Source organism: Chinchilla lanigera, unplaced genomic scaffold (genome assembly GCF_000276665.1).
Source record: "Chinchilla lanigera isolate Chin_1 unplaced genomic scaffold, ChiLan1.0 scaffold00104, whole genome shotgun sequence".
In the NCBI taxonomy this organism is placed as follows: Eukaryota; Metazoa; Chordata; class Mammalia; order Rodentia; family Chinchillidae; genus Chinchilla; species Chinchilla lanigera.
Genome location: NW_004955505.1, coordinates 7,129,320 through 7,147,332, shown reverse-complemented (window position 1 = coordinate 7,147,332; position 18,013 = coordinate 7,129,320). Strand labels below are relative to the sequence as shown.

The 18,013-nt window shown below is 39.4% G+C and overlaps 1 protein-coding gene across 3 annotated transcripts in view; it reads left to right on the top strand.

Annotated features, from left to right (window-relative positions):
- Nucleotides 1-7,463, top strand: part of Mrps35 (mitochondrial ribosomal protein S35) — a 41,332-nt gene extending 33,869 nt beyond the window's left edge. For all 3 annotated transcript variants that reach the window (XM_005407159.1, XM_005407158.1, XM_005407161.1), the window contains exon 8: nucleotides 7,062-7,463. In XM_005407159.1, the coding sequence (XP_005407216.1) occupies nucleotides 7,062-7,331 (270 nt within the window). In that variant the 3' untranslated portion in view covers nucleotides 7,332-7,463. The remainder of the gene's footprint in view (nucleotides 1-7,061) is intronic.
- Nucleotides 7,464-18,013: the final 10,550 nt, after the last annotated feature.

The following is an 18,013-nucleotide window of genomic DNA, read 5'->3' as shown; positions in this document are numbered from 1 at the left end:
AATTATATTTGTAAAAGTATCTGCTTGCTGGATGTTACGTCCAGATGCATCAAATGTACATTTTCCCAAGTTTTGTCCTTTTTGCCTTTTTCCCCGCATTCTGTGTATTCTCCAAGGTGATGTAAATTATCGTGTATATACTGACAGTTCTGAGCATTTCATGTCCCCGAGTCTCTCCTGAACGCTCTGTATTTGGAAACTGACTCACGCTAGGAGAGGGCAGGGATACTAAGCAGTGCCAGAAATGCCCTGAGCAGAAGCAGGTGCCTGCAAGGACGCTTTGTCTCTAGGTTTTGTTGCTCTCTGGGGAGTTGTGCTTCCTTGTCTTTGTAGGTTGATGTCGTCTCCCTCTCCAGTCTCTAGTTCCAAAGATACAACCTTTAGTATTACAGACTTTATCTGACCAGCCACCCAAGGGCAGGGAGCAAGGAGAGAGACAAAAATTAAACTGGGTTCTCTCTTTGGAGCTAACAGGGAAACTGGCTGTCGGGAGCTGGGGAGCTCCACACAGCAGCTGCTGGTTGTTGAACTGATAAAAACTCACCTGTGTTAGGCTCTTGTGAATCAAAGCACCACCAAATGAATACTTAGGGATTTTAAATCATCCTTAATTTTTAAAGAAAAGTACTAATATATTACAGATTAGATGGCATAATATCTCCTTCAAAATAATTCAATGAGGACATGGGAAGGAGGCACTATATAGAGGCATATATGAAGTAAGATATGCCTTGCACTCGTCGTGGCAGTTCATTGCACTCTTCTGTGTATTGCTGAGATTTTCTGTAAGAGAATTTTTCTATCATGAAAACACAACTGTATTTACTAGACAGTAGCTTCATGTAGAATGATTGGCATATGTGTTTGTTCTAATATCATTATGTTTGAATAATGTGATTTTTCTTCAGTGAACTTATTTCAGGAGTTTAGTATGAATAAACCTAAATGTACCTTTTTCTGAGGTATGCAGATAGGAACATTAGTGTTTAACTAAAGTACAGTGTTTAATATTGTCAGTGTGACCAGCTTGAGCTGCCCGGCAGATAGTAAAGCACACCTCGAGGTGTCGGGGTGGGTTGTGGGCACGACTGTGGGGAGCGTGGCTGGATCCTGGCCCCGTGCTGGCTGGACCTTTCCCCCTCTGCTTCTTGACAGTAGCAGCCTTTCTCCACCTTGTCCTTCTGCTGTGAGGGTTCTGCCTTGTTCCCACTGAGGCTGACCATGCACTAAAACCTCTAAGAAACCTCTCCTCTGAATTGTGCATGTCAAGGACTGTCCCCTGCAGTGGAAAGCTCACTCATACAGTATCCTAGGAGTGTCCACTTTCTTCTCTTATACCCAGGCATGTGGTAGGCCGTCAGGAGATGTGCTTTGAAAGAATGTCCCATAATGGTTACAGTCTGTTTTCTTGCAGTTAATTTATTGAGTACATTTTATTCTGTTTTGTTTCTTTTCTGTAGGCTTTTCTTTTACTGTTTTTTTTTTTTATTTTTTTTTCCCATAGTATATAGCATTTCTACTGTAATCTACATTTCCTTTTGAAGCAGGGTCTAATAATTCAACCTGGGTCTTTCCAAGAACAACTTCGCCGGCTCTTTTTATTTTTTATTTTGAGACACGGTCTCACTAAATTGCCAAAGTTGTACTTGAGTGTTGGTATTACAGGTGTGTGCCACCACATCCAGTTTATATTTCCTTTAAATTGATAGCTGGAGTCAGAGTCTTAATCAGACACTAATTAGGTTTTTTTGTTGTTCTTTTTTTTTGTCTTTGAGACAGGGCTTCATCATGCAGTTCAGGCTAGTCTTGAATTCACTTTACAGCCCAGGCTGACCTCCACCGCTCAACGATTCTCCTGCCTCAGCCTCCTGAGTGCTGGGATTGCAGGTGTGCACCACAACGCCCAGCTGGTGGGGTTTTTTTGTTTTGTTTTGTTTTTGTGAGTTTTTTGGTTAAAATACTTCATAGTTAGTATTGTAGACTTTCACCAGAAAAATACAGGGTGTCTAATTGTTTCTTTTTTTGTAAATTTAGCACCATAGGTTTTTAAAGTCAGAAGTAATAAAAAATTATGAGTTTTTTTAAAATTCCCCAAAATATGTTTTTGCAAATTTAAAATTTTTCTTTGGTTTAGTATACGTAAAAGTTGTCCTTCCAGTGTTGGACTTGTTAAGTAGAATTGCCATAAGCCTTAGAGGAAGGTAATTATTTTTTTGTTTTTGTTTTTAGAAACAGGATCTCACTATGTAGTTCAGGCTGGCCTTGAGGGAGTTAATTGTACAGTATGAGAAGTCTGAGTCTCGTAGTCAGTGGGGCGTGTTGGCGCATGCCTGTAATCCCAGCACTGGGCGGTGGGGGTGCTGAAGCAGGAGGATTACTGTGAGTTCAAGGCGAGCCTAGGCTACATAATGAGACCTTGTCTCAAAAAAAAAGAAAAACTTATAATCTCATAGTGCAGATTTGATCATTGTTACTAAGTACTTCTGATATCTATATACGTGTATATATAACAATGTAGTTTTTATTCTCGGAGTTCTGCTGTACTCAGACTGCTTAATTTCAGATATGTTTTTCTAGATGATCATTTAATATCCTCTTCTCCATTCTGCAAGTTCTGAAGATTGAGCCCGGGTTTTTGTACTGAGCTAAATCCCCAGGTTTTTTTGTTTTGTTTTGTTCTGGATTGTTTTGTTTTGTTTTGAGTCAGGGTTTTGATAAATCACCTAGACTGGGATCAGATTTGGAGTCTTGCCCAGCGTCCCAGAGTGCTGGGATTACAGTGTGTACTCCACTGCACCCAGTTATAGAAACCAATTCTATGTTGAAGTTCTTTATTTTAAAATTCATATTGCTTTGTTCCCTCCGTTTTCTTTAACACATTAATTATAGTTATTTTACAGTGATACCCTGAGTTCAACCCTCAACATCACAAACAAGAAAAAGAAAAATACCTCCATTAGATAAGTGATACAGGCATAATTAGAAGTTACTTGCAACAGTATCCTAGGAGAGGGGCACAGGAAAAGTAATCTCCGTCTCACCCCTCAACCTACACCTCCCTCCCAGGTGAAAAGGGCACAGGGAGTTAATCCCCACCTGGACAAGGCCTTGCTAAGCCTGGGCTGGGGCACAACTCCAGCCGGACATTCAGTTTAACAAGGTGGGGCAAACATGAAGGAATGGTGAGTGCAGATACCTTACTCTGGCTTCTGTGTCATTTTCTTTTGTTTAGTGTTGTTCTGTTTAAGGAAAGATGCTCCATCTGAAGGATTCAAAGGAGGGTTTCTTCTTGCCAGTCTCTGTTGGGGGAACCTCTTCCTCAGCCCCCACTGATCTGAGCCCCTCTGCTTGCTGACTTGGGGATATCCCCAGGGGCCTGTTTTGTTTGGTGGGGCCACTCTGTTTTCTCATTTTGAGTGAGCTCTTCTAAAGGGGAGAAGGGTATGAGGGTGGCAGCTTTTGGAACTGGTCTGCTGCTTGACACATGCTTAGATCTGAGGAGCCTTGGATCTCTGCTCAAGCTGGGCTTCTTTCAGTGTGGTTCAGAAGTAGATAGTATTTCTGACAGCCTTCTGAGTGTACCTGTATGTTACCACCCTGAAAAGTTGTTACTCAGAATGTAGATGGTGCTGTAGTAGCTCAGGCTTAGGGTATTGTGTGTTAATTTGGAAAGAATGTGGGTAGTATTCACCCCTTCTGTGAACCAGTGCTCCAGTTACTTGCTTTTTCAAAGAATGTTACATCTGTATTGTTTTAGTTCATCTTCTCATTGCTGAGACAAAATAACTGACACCCAAAACTGAAGGAGGAAAGGTCTATTTTGGCTCAGTTTGTAGAGGTTTTAGTCCATAGTCGTCTGGCTCCGAGGCAGGGTGGCACATGGCAGAGGGGCATTGCAGAGGAGAAATGGTCCCTGGCAAGCAGGCTGGACAGAGCACATTAGTCCTCTTTGTGTTCCTAAATTATATGCAGGATACCTGACCTACAACAAGTATAACACTCACACCTTTAATCCTAGGCAGAACTGTGTCAAACCAATCAGTGGACTGATTTAGTTATCTCTCATCCTTAATCCCAGCACCACACCGTTTAGATCCAGCCACCTCTGAAAAGTCTGCCCCACCTATGACCACATGAGGCTTTGGTGGGACATCTAGATACAAGCCATAACATTCCACCCCAGCCCCCCAAACACTCATGCACATCCCTTTTTGCAAAAAGCATTTAGTTAATCTCTAAGAGTTGCCAAAGACCTAACTATTTCAGCATCGCTGAAAAATCTTAAATCCAAAGTCTCTGAGATTATGGCAAACTCTTAACTGCGTGCTCCTGTACAAATGAAAGGAAAGTTAAACTTTCAACATACATTGGCACAAGACAGATATTTCCATTCCAAAAAGTACAAATGGGGGCTAGAAAGGAATAGGACCAAAGCAAGACCAAAATCCAGCAGTGGATATATTTATTAAGTCCTGGAGTTCCATGTCCACTGTCCAAGGCAATCTGTGGCAAAATGTCTGTTCTGCCCTGTCATTTGCATAAGCATGTGACAATGATAGGCTTTCCTCTCAACTCTTTTATTATTTTAACCTCAGAAATGCAAAATGTTGATATGTTAATTCATTTTTAATTTTAATTAAGTCTGTTGGTACAGTTTAGATATACATGATGGTCACATTCATCATAGGAAACTTGTACCTGCACATAATGTATCTTGATTCCTCTGTATTTTTCCATTCCCCTCCCCCCCTTAACCTCTCTTCACCTCTTTATTTACAAAGTTGGTTTTTTTGTTGTTGTTTCGTTTTGATTTTTTTGTCTTTTTGAGACAAGGTTTCACCGTGCAGTTCAGGCCGGCCTTGAACTCACTTTGTAGCCTAGGCTGGCCTCAAACTCACAGCAATCCTCCTGCTTCAGCCTCCCAAGTGCTGTGGTTACAGGCACGTGCTACTATGCCCAGAATTTTCTCCTTATTTCTTTCTTCTTCTTTCTTCCTTTTCCCTTCCCCGCTCCCTAGTTTCCCTTTCCTTTTAAATTTGGGTCCTTATTTAAGTTTTAAGTTTTTCACACCAGAGAAACAATGTAATATTAACACATGTATGGCTGATTTATTTCAAAGTCTATCTTTTTGGCTAGAAATGTCTCAAATTTATCCTTCTTTAAGGGTGAGTAGTACTCCACTGTATAAAAAAAATACATCTTTTTTATCCATTCATCAGTTCATGGATATTTAGATTGCTTCTAAGATTTAGCTATTACAAGCTGTGCTTCAGTAAGCATGGGTATGTATATATCGCTGTGGTATGATGCTTTTAATTCTTTTGGGAAGATACCCAAAAGGAGAATAGCTGGGTCAAATGGAACCTCTGGTCCTAGTTTTTTGAGGAATCCCCATACTGATTTCCACAGTGGTCACACCAGTCTGTACTCCCACCAACAATGGAAAAGTGTTCTTTTTTTCCCCACACCCCCACCAGCATTTGTTATTGGTTGATTTCTAGATGATAGCCATTCTGATGGAATATCAGTGTTGTTTTAATTTGCATCTCTCGAGTGATCAGTGATGTTGAACATTTTTTCATATGTTTATTTTGCCATATCTGTGTCTTCATCTGAGAGGTATCTATTCATTTCAGATGCCCATTTTTGGACTGGGTCTTTAAATTTGGGGCTCTGATTTTTTTCACTTCTCCATATGTTCTAGAGACTAGTTCTTTGTCTGAGGAACAACTTGCAAAAATTTTTTTCCCACTGTGTTTATGATTTGTTTTGCTGCAAAAGCTTTTTAATAAGGTGAGATTGCAATTATTGATTCTTTGTGATCTTTCCTATGTGATTTGGGGTTTTGTTCACAAAGTCTTTGCCAATACCTATCTTCAAGAGCTCTACCTGTTCTCTCTTCCAGGAGATTTAGTGTTTCTGTTTTAATATTTAGAACTTTGATCCATTTCAATTTTAGTTAAGTGCATAGTTTTCAGCATATGGAAAGCCAGTTTTTCAGCACCATTTATTAAAGAGGCTGTCTTTCTTGCAGTGAAGGTGTTTGGCACCTTTCTCAAAGATAAGGTGGCTGAGTGTATTTGGAGTTGTTTCTGATTAGAAAATCTGTTCCACTGAACCTCAGGTCTGGTTTTTTAGTTTTTTGTTTTTTGTTTTTGTTTTTGCCAGTACCATGCTGTTTTTATCCACAGTAGCTCTGTAGTATAATTTTGCATCAAATTGTGATGCCCCTGTCTTACCTTCATTGCCAGAATTGTTTTTGTTATTCTAGGTCTTTTCTGGTTCCAGATGAATTTTAGGAATGTTTTCTCTAGCTCTGTGAGGTATACCAATGGTATTTTGATTGGGATTGCATTAAATTTGTATAGCAGTTTTGGGAATGTGAGGATTTTTACTATGTTGGTTTTTCCTACCCAAGGGCAAGGGATATCTTCCCACTTTCTGATACCCTCTTCAATCTCCTTCCGAGTACTGTAGTTTTCAATGTAGAGGTCTTTTACTTCCTTCATTAGATCGATTCCCAGGTATTTCATTTTAGAGGGATGCTATTGTGAAAGGTGTTGTTTCCCTAATTTTTCTCTTAGTGAGATTGTTATTCATGTGCAGGAAGGGTATTGATTTTTAAGTGTTAGCTTCGTATCCAGCTACACTACTGAATTTGTTTATTAAACCTAGAAGTATTTTGGTCAAGTTTTGGGGGTCTTCTATGCAGAGTTGTTCATGTGTTAGTGTTCACGAAATAGAGAACTGCAAAAGTTTTCTGTATATGCTGGTAATCGGAATAGTTTTTATAATGAAATTTGCAAGGCAAATAAATTGTAACTTCTGTAGACAGAACTGGCGGATGGAACTTGCCTGGCTGGTGTTCACAGAGCCTGCGCAGCCCTGCAGCTGGGGTAGGGGCAGCTGCGCTGGCTGAGGGGTCACGTGGAGTGCAGCGAGGGGTGACCAGGGGCTGTCTGCATTTCGCAGACTTGTATTTCCCTAAAACAAGTAGACAGACAGAGGACTTTTATCTTTGAGAACACTTGCCAGAAATCAGAACTTTCTTTTTCTTTCAGAAAACGGAAGAATGGGAAAAAAGTAAGACCGAAGCAGACATGGAAGAATATATATGGAAAAATAGCTCCTCAGAAAAAAATACCCTGGAAACGCTTCTCCGGATTAACACTGCTGAGAACAAAGTGCAAGTAAATAAAGAAGAGCTGCTGAGTACTAAAGAAGTTGAAGATTACCAGAAGTCTCTTGTTAGTCTTAAGAATGAGGGGGAAAATGAAATCACCCTTTCTCAGTACAAAGAGTCAGTGAAGAGACTACTAAATTTAACATGAGTTGTAAAGTGGAAAGATCTGCTTTATTAATTTTACAATATGTGCAGTTAGTATCTAATTTGATGTAAAAGTGAAAGTGTTTAAAGACCAATTCTTACACAAGAGTTAATTTTAAAGTTATGTGTAATCATACTAATGTGCAGTGACTGATTATTTCAAGGTTTTCTGATTTATAGACTGAGACTGATTAGAAGATCTTCAAGATTTCTCAGGTTCTAAAATGTTCTGAAGCCAGGCGTGGTGGCGCACCCCTGTAATCCCAGCACTGAGGAAGCTGAGGCAGGGGGATTGTTGGGAGTTCGAGACCAGCCTGGGCTACAAAGTGAGCTCAAGGCCAGCCTGAACTGCACAGCGAGACCCTGTCTCAAAAAGACAAAAATAAAGTGTTCTGATTTTATTTCTACATGACAATTTTAATATTCATATATTTACATGTGTTTAATATGATTTTGTCACTGGCCACATTTCACCACAGACTGGCTTTTAGTGGTTGCTTTTGAATGAGGTGTTCAGTTATTTGGAAATGTGGGCCCAGGGCCCAGCCCCCGAGGTGCAGTGCGGCTCTGTTCCCTGCCCTGCTCCCTACGTGCTCCAAACAGGTCCTCAGGTGTTTTCAAATTGACAAGGTTTGTTCCATCCTTCCTTTGAGGGGCACTTTTTCTTGATGCAACTCAGTTTAGGGTCCCACTTCCTTTATTCTGGAGCTCATTTTGCCAAGCGCAAGCTGGCAGCAAAGTACAGTTGGAGATTAGCTGGTGTTCATCCCTGTAGACGCCCCAGTTAGATCAGGAAAGATGAGGTATAAGGACCTTGAACTTAATTGGGACAAATGACAAAATGAAAATTGCCCAGAGAGACATTGCATTCAAGTTAGCTGCCAGTTCAGTGTTTTTGTTTTCCTCCTGGGGCTGAACTCAGGGCCTCACTCGTGCTAAGTATACACACTACCCCTGAGCAGTGCCCACTAAGGTACGCTCCAGCCCAGTATGTTTAAGTATTTCTGCAAGTCATTTCTTACCACATACAAAGTTATTGACAGCTGATTAATTTAAAATCTTAGTAAAGCAATTCAGTATTCATTTACCTAATAGATACCTTTTGCCATACAAAATTAAAGAATATAAATGAAAGCGAAAAGGAATTCCAAGCCAATTGTGTAAAGCATTTGCATAAAATGAAAATATGGGCCAAGCATGCTGGTGCACACCAGTGATCCCAGCAGTCCAGGAGGTGGAGGCAGAGGAATCAGGAGCAACTTACTGACCTAGCAACACCCTGTCTCAAAATTTAAAAGAAATAATTTAAAAAAGGAGTGAGGATGCAGCTCAGTGTAATGGCCCTGGATTCAGTCCCAGTACCACCTACACACACACAAAGTATGATTTGCTTCCGCCAAAAGCTTGCAGGTTATAAAGGAGAAAAATACGTCCTGAGGTACAAAAAAGAGGGATATGTTGTGTTCCACTGGGTGGAGATAGTGAAAGAAAGTCAGAACAGAATTTAAATGCTTTTTAAATCATGTTTAGAGTATATTTTAAGAAATCCAGCAATCTGGAAGATGGATAGAGAGTATTACAAGTTCCGCCCACTTGGGTAATTTAGCAAGACCCTGTTGGCTGGGTGTGGTGGTGCTCACTGAGCATAGGAAAGCTGAAGCAGGAGAATAATGCCAGCCTAAACTAGAGCAAGATCCTCTCTTTCAAAACAAAAGAGCTTTCCAAAATTAAAAAAATGGCCAGGGAATGTAGCTCAGCGTGAGAGCCCTGGTTTCAATTCCCAGTGCCCCCGCCCCCCGCCCCTGCCAACACACACACTGGAGAAAAGGAACAGAAACAAGGTTGAAAGAAATATATTAAAAACAAGCTGAGGAGGTAGTCCTTTGAGAACAGAAGATGTCAAGGTTAGGGTGGTCCATTTTGTATAAGGATGTAGGGGAAAGCAGGAATAGTGATGTGTGATAATTCAACCTTGCTGGGTATGGTGGTGCATGCCTGTTACCCCAGCACTCTGGAAGGTGTAGGCAGGAGGATCACAGTTTCAGCCCAGCCTGAGCAACCTATCAATTTAGCAAGACTGTGTTTCATATTTTTAAAACAGGGATTGGGCACTCAATATAAAGGCCCTGGATTGGATTGCAAGTAGCACCCAAAAAAATTTTTTTTTTACCTTGATCCTGGCCAAGAATACATCTGGCCTTTGATCTCAGCCTCTGGAAGCTAAAGTATGTAGTAGTTCTTTGTTTATGGAAAGAGCTAGCCCCAAAAGGTCTGAGGGAGGGGCCAGCCTTGCCCTAAAAACCAACAGTGTGATTCAGAGTGAGGGCTTGAGGTCACATGGTGTCAGTCCACCCTGCAGCTGAGACAGTACCCAGGCAATTGTCATACTTACACAATGGAGCCCCTGTAAAACTTTGGACATGAGGCTCAGGCAGGCTTCCCTGGTTAGCAATGCTTTGTTCAGTTTCCACACATTGAATAGTAAGGCCTCCAGCTTCAGGGAGAGGACCATAGAGACTGCCTATTTGGAAATGTTCTGGACTTAAACCTCTTGTTTCTTTCCTTTGGGTGGTTTTAATCTGTATGCCTCTCCTGCAATAATACCTTGCCTTGAGTTCTTGGGTTCTAGTGAATTATCAAACCTCAGTATGATTTTTACAATATCCAAACTTACAGTTGATGTCAGAAGACAGGACAGCCTCCTTTGCAGTTTGACCAGCTCTAACTGACCTGACACTGAATACCAAAACTTGAGAGCTTAGATTCATACAAACTGCTTCAGAAAGACAGTTGTTAACCTTTAGTAATAATTAACCAGTACTATTTGTTATTCATTATACTCTTGTACTTTAATTGATCCAGTACATACAATATGATTTTCATCCTTATCATGAATATCTTATGAGGTATTCTTGCTATCCTGATTATGAAATCCTTTTTTATTTATTTATTTATTTTTGGTACTGAGAATCCAACTCACAGCCTCATGCTTGCCAGGCAGGTGCTGTGCCACTGAGCATGTATATCCCCAGCTATGCAGTCATTTCAGAGCTCACAGTTGTATATCTGAGAAACTGCCTAAACAGGCAACTAAGAAGTATATCAAATCTGTTTGGTTTTGGTTTATTGAGAGAGGATCTCACAACATAGTGCAGGCTGGCCACTATGAGCTCACTATATAGTCCCGGCTGGTCCAGACTCACAATGATCCTCCTGCCTCAGCCTCCCAAGTGCTGGAATCACAGGTTTGCACCACTATAGCCAGCTGCAAATCTATTTTCTTAATTGCAGAGAGCTTCAGTTGTTTCTTTTCATGTATATTTTCATTTTGTTGTTGATATTTCATACTACTGGCAAGTTAAACTCTCCTTAAAAAGTTCTGTTAAATTGTAATGTGGGAAAGATTTATGATTGCATCCTAAGGGGGTGTAACAACTTTAGCCTTAGTGATTAACTGGGCCATGAGATTTTTCATTTTTCCTTAATAAAATTTTATTTATTCATTTATTTATTGTACTATTGATTAAATTCATGGCCTTTGTACTGACTTACATCATCACACCTTTTTAAATTTCCTTCTTGTGCTGAGGTTTGCAGGTTGATTTTACTGGAAAGACTTGGTTGCTAGAATGGAGACCTTGTCCATATCTCCTTTCCAGGGCTGCACTCTAGGTGTATATATCTATGTAGGCCTTGCCTCTGTCCTGAGAACCAACCACTTCTGTTAATTTGGGAGTGGAGGCTGCCGTGCAATTAGCCCAGCACTTCGTTCTCTGGGAATGGGCGCAGTATTGTTAATGACAAAAGGCAATCCAGATACTGACATACAGAGAAAACCAATTAATAGTACCAGTTGGGGCTGGGGATTTAGCTCAGCGGCACAGCGCCTGCCTGGCAAGCGCAAGGTCGTGAGTTCGGTTCCCGGTACTGGAAAAAAAAAAAAAATAGTACCAACTATGCCTCCCTGGCAGAAGCAACAGAATCAGCAACAAGACCCGCAAAAATAAACTATTGACATAAGAACCATTAATATGTGTCTCAGAAGTTGTTCACTTAGGCAACCCTTACCCATAGAAAAGAGAGCTGTGAACAATATAAGCACTAAGACAAACCAAATATTTACCAACAGTAAATATCTACTAACTGCAACAACTGTACCTCCACTAACACTAGATTCAACTATAGTTAACATAGTGTTTGTTAACTAGACAGTACATCTAAAGATTAACAAAATTTAATGGTTATACTAGTAAAGAAAGAGGGAATGGGGAAAAAGGAAATGAAAAAATGAAACATCAAAAATTAATGGATGGACAAGCAACTTTCAGCAAAGTGGTGAGCAGCAGAGAAAGAGCTTCTCCAACATTTCACATACAAACACTGGAATATAGCAATGTGAGGAAAAGAAGAAGAAGGGAAGTGGGTCTCTGAGACCCAGTAAGGATCAGAGGTGACAGTTGAAGCCCATGGCGAGAGCAAACAGAGAAACTTGAAGAATGAGGAGGCAGGTAACACTTTCTCCCTGAGCCAGTCTCACTACGTGGGGGAGTAGCTGTAACCTGCAGACACATAGTGACTGCTGTCCACCCCAGAGGCCTCTACAGAGAAGCACACTACTGGAGCAGAGCAGTGGATGCAGCAGATAGCGATGTGCTGCAGTGGCTGTGAGTTGTCCCATTCTGACTTTCCACAAGGAAGGGCAGTCGGCAGGGGGCCATCTTGGAGAGAGGCCAACTGAACTTGGGACTCCAGTGGCTGCTAGCTCCAACTAGTGGCTCCCAGCTAAGTTCAAGCTTGCAGCTTGCAGTAGGGGAAGGGACTCCAGCAGCCTAATGGGGTCTGATTCCAGCCTTGAAGTCCGAGGCCAGCCTGAAATTCAGTGGGGTTCAGACTCCCTGAGATCATCCCCACCCCACTGACGAGCTGCTGCTGCTTTGCTGGAATTGATTGATGTGCATCTGGACTCTGTGCACATTGTCTACCAGTAGTAACAGAGACACACCTTGAAGGGAACATTTTTTATCTTTTTTTTCCCTTTATTTTCTTTCTTCTTCTTTTTTTTTTTTCTTCAATGTTCTTGTTTTTACATGAATGTGAACATGGGTTCCGTTTTGTTTTTTGATTTATTTAGTTAGTTAGTTTAGGGGAGCAGGCTCTCAGTATGTAGTTCAAGCTAACTTTGAACTCACTGTGTATTCCAGGCCGGCCTTGAACTCAAAGCAGTCCTCTTGCCTCAGCCTCCCAGGTGCTGGGATTACAGTGTGTGCCACCACGCTTGGTACCTAGTTTTTGTTGTTGTTTGGTTTCCTTCTTATTTTTATTTTTCTCTCTTTCCCTGTTGTTGTTTGCATCAGTTTCCCAAAGTTTGCATGACCCTTGTTTGTCTTCCAGCCTTGCTTCTAATCTCTTTTCTTCTGTTTTTCTCCCAACCCCCTTTAAAAAAATTTTCTCCTCTGAGGGTAAAATTTATTGTACTATACAAATATATACTATACAATAAATAAAATTTATTGTGCAATACAAATGTATTGTATTAAAGGCTTATTTACGCACACAATTTTCTGGTTCATTTTAGATTTTGTTATATAACCACGAATCTAGTTCATATGGTTAAAACTGGGAAATTGTTATGTCACTTTGACATTTTCTAAGTGGTATTTGATGTTATCGTTATTGCTGATTGTATCATCCTAACCAAAGTGATGTAATTGTTCTAACCAGTTGTTCTTCCTTGTATACCAAGACTGAGATTGCCTAAGGGTCATAAAAAATGCTATAGGCTAGTACCAAAGAACCAGGGGCTGGGCCAAGAGGAAACACCTTCTCATCCCCAATGAATGGAAGAGGTAGGACCCTGTAAAAGACTCAAAACCCAAAGGCCAGCTACACCTGGAAGACATCTCTGAAAAGTAGTCATTTGCTAAAGGTTCTAAATTCTAGCAATAAAGCTACTCACTGTAGGCAATTCACAAGTATCAACCCACAAATTAAACTTTAAAAAACTACAAAATGAGAACACATTTAAACAAGGTGCAATCCCAGACATCCAGCACAACAGAGGCATACCCAGAGGGCAAGGAAGTGGAAAAATGCAAAAGCCACCCACCTAAATTTTCTGAAGTAGTAACTGTACAAGTAACTAAGCAGATGAAATCTGCTTTGAAAAAAATAATTTCTAAGATAACTACAGAGATAGTGACCATAATGAAAGACATACTTAATGACTACAGCAGATACAGACTTTGAAAATAGAGGAGCTTAGGAAAATGATGGAAACAATGAATGGCCAACATAGGAAAGAAACGGAATGCATAAAACATTTAAAAAGACATCCAGAGGATTAAAACTTCCATTGAAAGTACATGCACCAGAATGAGCCAATATGAGGATCTCAGAATCTCAGATCTAGAAGACAGGATTGCAGTTAGCAATCATGAAAAGAAGGATTTCTTAAAAATAGCAAGGAGGCATGAGAAATCAATCCAGCAGCTGCTAGATGATGCAAAGAAGAATAACATAAAATTGATGTGAGTCAATGAAAAAGCAGGAGATAGTGCAAATGACATAGAAGACCTGTTCACAAACATCATGGCAGAAAATTTTCCTGACAGACAAAAACAATTTGAAATACACAAAGAATAACAAAATTGATATGAGTCAATGAAAAAGCAGGAGATAGTGCAAATGACATGGAAGACCTGTTCACAGCCATCATGGCAGAAAATTTCCCTAACAGGCAAAAACAGTTTGACCTACAGTAAGTGAGGCATATGGAACTCCAATTAGCCATGACCAAAAAAGAAAAGAAAATCTATAGCAAGGCATTTAATAATCAAGACTGTGGGAGCCAGGCATGGTGGTGCATGCCTGTAATCCCAGCTCTCAGGAGGCTGAGGCAGGAAGATAGTTGCAAGTTTGAGACCAGCCTGGGCTACAAAGTGAGCTCAAGGCCAGCCTGAACTTCGTAGTGAGACCCTGTCTCAAAAAGACAAAAAACAAAACAAAAACAAGAAACACATTTAACTCAAAAAGAAATCCATAGACTGAAAGCCAAAGGATGGAAAACAATACTCCATGTGACAGGAACCAAGAAAAAAGCAAGAGTAGTTATTTTATTTGCAGAAAAAATGAACTTCAAGCCAAGACAAAGAGAGACAAAGAAGATCAGTGCATCCTTGTTAAGGGAACAATCCAAGAGTAAGAGATAACAATCATAAATCTATATGCAACAAATACCACCTCACCCTATATAAAACAAATATTAATGGATATGAAAAATAAGTGCTAATACAATTGTAATGGGGGACCTCAATATCCCATAGCCACGAATAGATCAACTAGACCAAATATCAACAATGAAATATTAGAACTGAACTAAACTTTTGAACAAATGGACTTAATAGATGTCTACAGACCGTTCCAGCCCACAACATCAGAATACACATTCTTCTCAGCTCCACATGGGACATTGTCCAAAATAGACCATGTACTAGCTCATAGAACATGCTTAAGTAAATGCACAGGAACTGAAATTATCCCATACATATTATCAGACCACAGTGTAATGAAATTGGAAATCAATGGCAAAAGAAACTAGAACTTCATAAACATGAAAATTAAATAATACCCTCCTGAACAACCAATGGATCACAGATAAAATTAAAGAAGAAATTAGACAATTTCTACAATTAAGTGATAATGCCAGTACAACATACCAGAACTTATGGGACACAGTGAAAGCAGTCCTACAAGGTAAATTTATACTGTGAATACCTATATCAAGAAAACAGAAAAAATTAATGGTGAATCTCAAGCTTCTAGAAAAAGAAGAGGAAGTCAAACCCAAAGCTTGTAAAAGGGAGGAAATTATTAAGATCAGAACAGAAATCAATGCAATGGAGACTAAATAAATGATACAAAAAATTAATAAATTGAAGAGTTGGTTCTTCAAAAGATTAAACACAATTGACAAACCCTTAGCCAACTTTATGAAAAAAGGGAGACTCAAATCTATGCAGTTAGTAATGAAAAGGGTAAAATCACAACAGATCCAGCAGGAATCCGGAAGATGGCCTATACCTACTTCTAGAACTTGTATTCTAATAAGATGGAAAATGTGCAAGAAATGGACATATACCTAAATACATATGAATTACCAAATTTCAATCAAGAAGATATAAAAATTCTAAAAAACCCAATATCAGTCAATGAAATTGGAAAAGTAATTATAAACCTACCAAGAAAGAAAAGCTCAGGCCCTGACAGATTTACTGCTGAATTCTACAAGAAATTTAGAAAAGACCTAATACTGCTGCTACTCAAATGCTTTAATAACGTGAAAAGGGAAACAGTACTGCCACACTGATTTCTGGAAGCAAGTATTCCCCTGGTACAAAACCAGAGAATGACCCACCGAAGAAAAGGAACTACAGGCCTATCTCCCTAATTTACATAGACACACAAATCCTCCTTAAGATATTGGCAAAAAGAATGAGAATGCAGCAAATCATCAAGAAGATTATACTGAAGTATAATACTGAAGTATACTTCATGCTGAAGTAGGATTCATCCAAGGGATGCAGGGACTATTCAACATACACAAATCAATAAATGTAATACACCATATTAACAGAATCAAGGATAAAATCCATAAGATCATCTCAATAGTTGCAGAAAAAGCTTTTGACAATGTCCAACACCTATTCACAATAAAAACCCTGCAGAAAATCAGAATAGATGGTCTTTATCTCAATGTGATAAAAGCCATCTATGACAAACCAGCAGCCAACACCATACTAAATGGACAAAAGCTGAAAGTTTCACTCTAAAATCAGGAATAAGAACAGTAGGTCTACTGTCTCCATTCTTGTTCAACATAGTCCTGGAAACATTAGCTAGAACAATTAGACAGGAGAGAGAAATAAAAGGAAAAATGATGGAAAGGAAGAATTCAAATTATTGTTATGTGCAGATGACATGATACTTTATATAGAAGACCCCCCAAAACTCCACTAAAGACTGCTAGATTTAATAACAAGTTCAGTAGCACAGCTGGATACAAAGTCAACACTCAAAAATCATAGCATTTCTGTACACAAACAGCAAACTCACTAAGAGGTAAGTTAGGGAAACCACGCCCTTCGCAATAACATCCAAAAATGAAATACTTAGGACAACCTACCAAAGGAAGTAAAAGATCTGTATATTGAAAATTACAGTACTTGGAACAAAGAGATCAAAGAAAATATCCAAAAAGGGAAAGATATTCCTTGCTCATGGATAGGAAGAACCAACACTGTGAAAATGGACATACTCCCAAAATCGTTATACACATTTAAAGCAGTCCCAATGAAAATGCCATTAGCATATCTCACAGAACTAGAGAAAACGTTCCTAAAATTCATTTGGAGCCAGAAGAGACCTAGAATAGGAAAGGCAATCCTGGGAAACAATAACAAATGCTGGCAGTCCTTGGGAAAAAGCAACCCTTCTCCACTGCTGGTGGGAGTGTAGACTGGTGCAACCACTGTGGAAATCAGTATGGAGAATACTCAAAAAGCTAGGATTAGAGGTCCCATTTGACCCACATGTTCCCCTTCTGGGTATCTTCCCAAAGGAATTAAATACATCATACCACAGCGATATATGTGCTCCCATGTTGATAGCAGCACAATTTGTAATAGTTAAGTCTTGGAAACAACCCAAATGCCCATCAGCAGAGGAATGGATTATAAATATGTGGTAGTTTTATACAGTGGAGTACTACTCAGCCATACAGAAGGATAACTTGAGGCTTTTATAGGTAAATGGATGCAACTTGAGACCAAACTCATAAGTGAAATAAATCACACTGGGAAACAAAGGCAAGTCAGCAGACATCATAAGCCCTGGCTTGAAATGATACTACAATGCATGTGATAAAATCAGCATGGTACTGGCAAAAACAAAACAAACAAACAAAAAAAACAGACCTGAGGACCAGTAGAACAGATTAGAACAAGGAGACACAACTATATACACACACACTCAGGCTCCTTGACAAAGGGGCCAAACCTGTTCACTGGAAGAAAGATAGCCTCTTTAATAAATGGTGCTGGAAAAATTGGCTGTCTACGTGCCAAAGACTAAAACTAGATCCAAACTAGAAACATATGTAAACATTGTATTGTCTCCCTGGTGTGACAATTTGAAAGAGTAAATAAGGTCTAAAATGTACAATGGATACTGTGAAATGGGAAGAAATTGTTCAAAAGGAAAAGGGTACTAGGAAGGGTGAAAAGGGAAAAGACATTAGGGGGAAAATGTGAGTCAATTATCCTATTAGTGTTTCTTAGTTCATTAAAAAGAAAGGTTTGTGCTAATAACAATTGGAGAAATTTTTATGCCCCTATCTTTTACTCTGAGCAACTACTTTAAAGATAACAACATATGATGTATTAACTGTTGTTATTCTATTATTTTGTTATGAAATTATGTTTTTTCCCATAAAATTTTAAAAATGGATAATATAAAATAGGGGAATAATTGTTTTGCAAAAGCAAAAGTGACCAAGAGATGGAGGGGGGAAGGAGAAGTGATCAAAAACTGATGGATGTGTTATGTACATGTAGCTTCTCCCTCTGAGGAATGTAATCATTATATGCTGTACATATGTACTAATTAAGAAATTTTTTTTTTTTTTTTTTT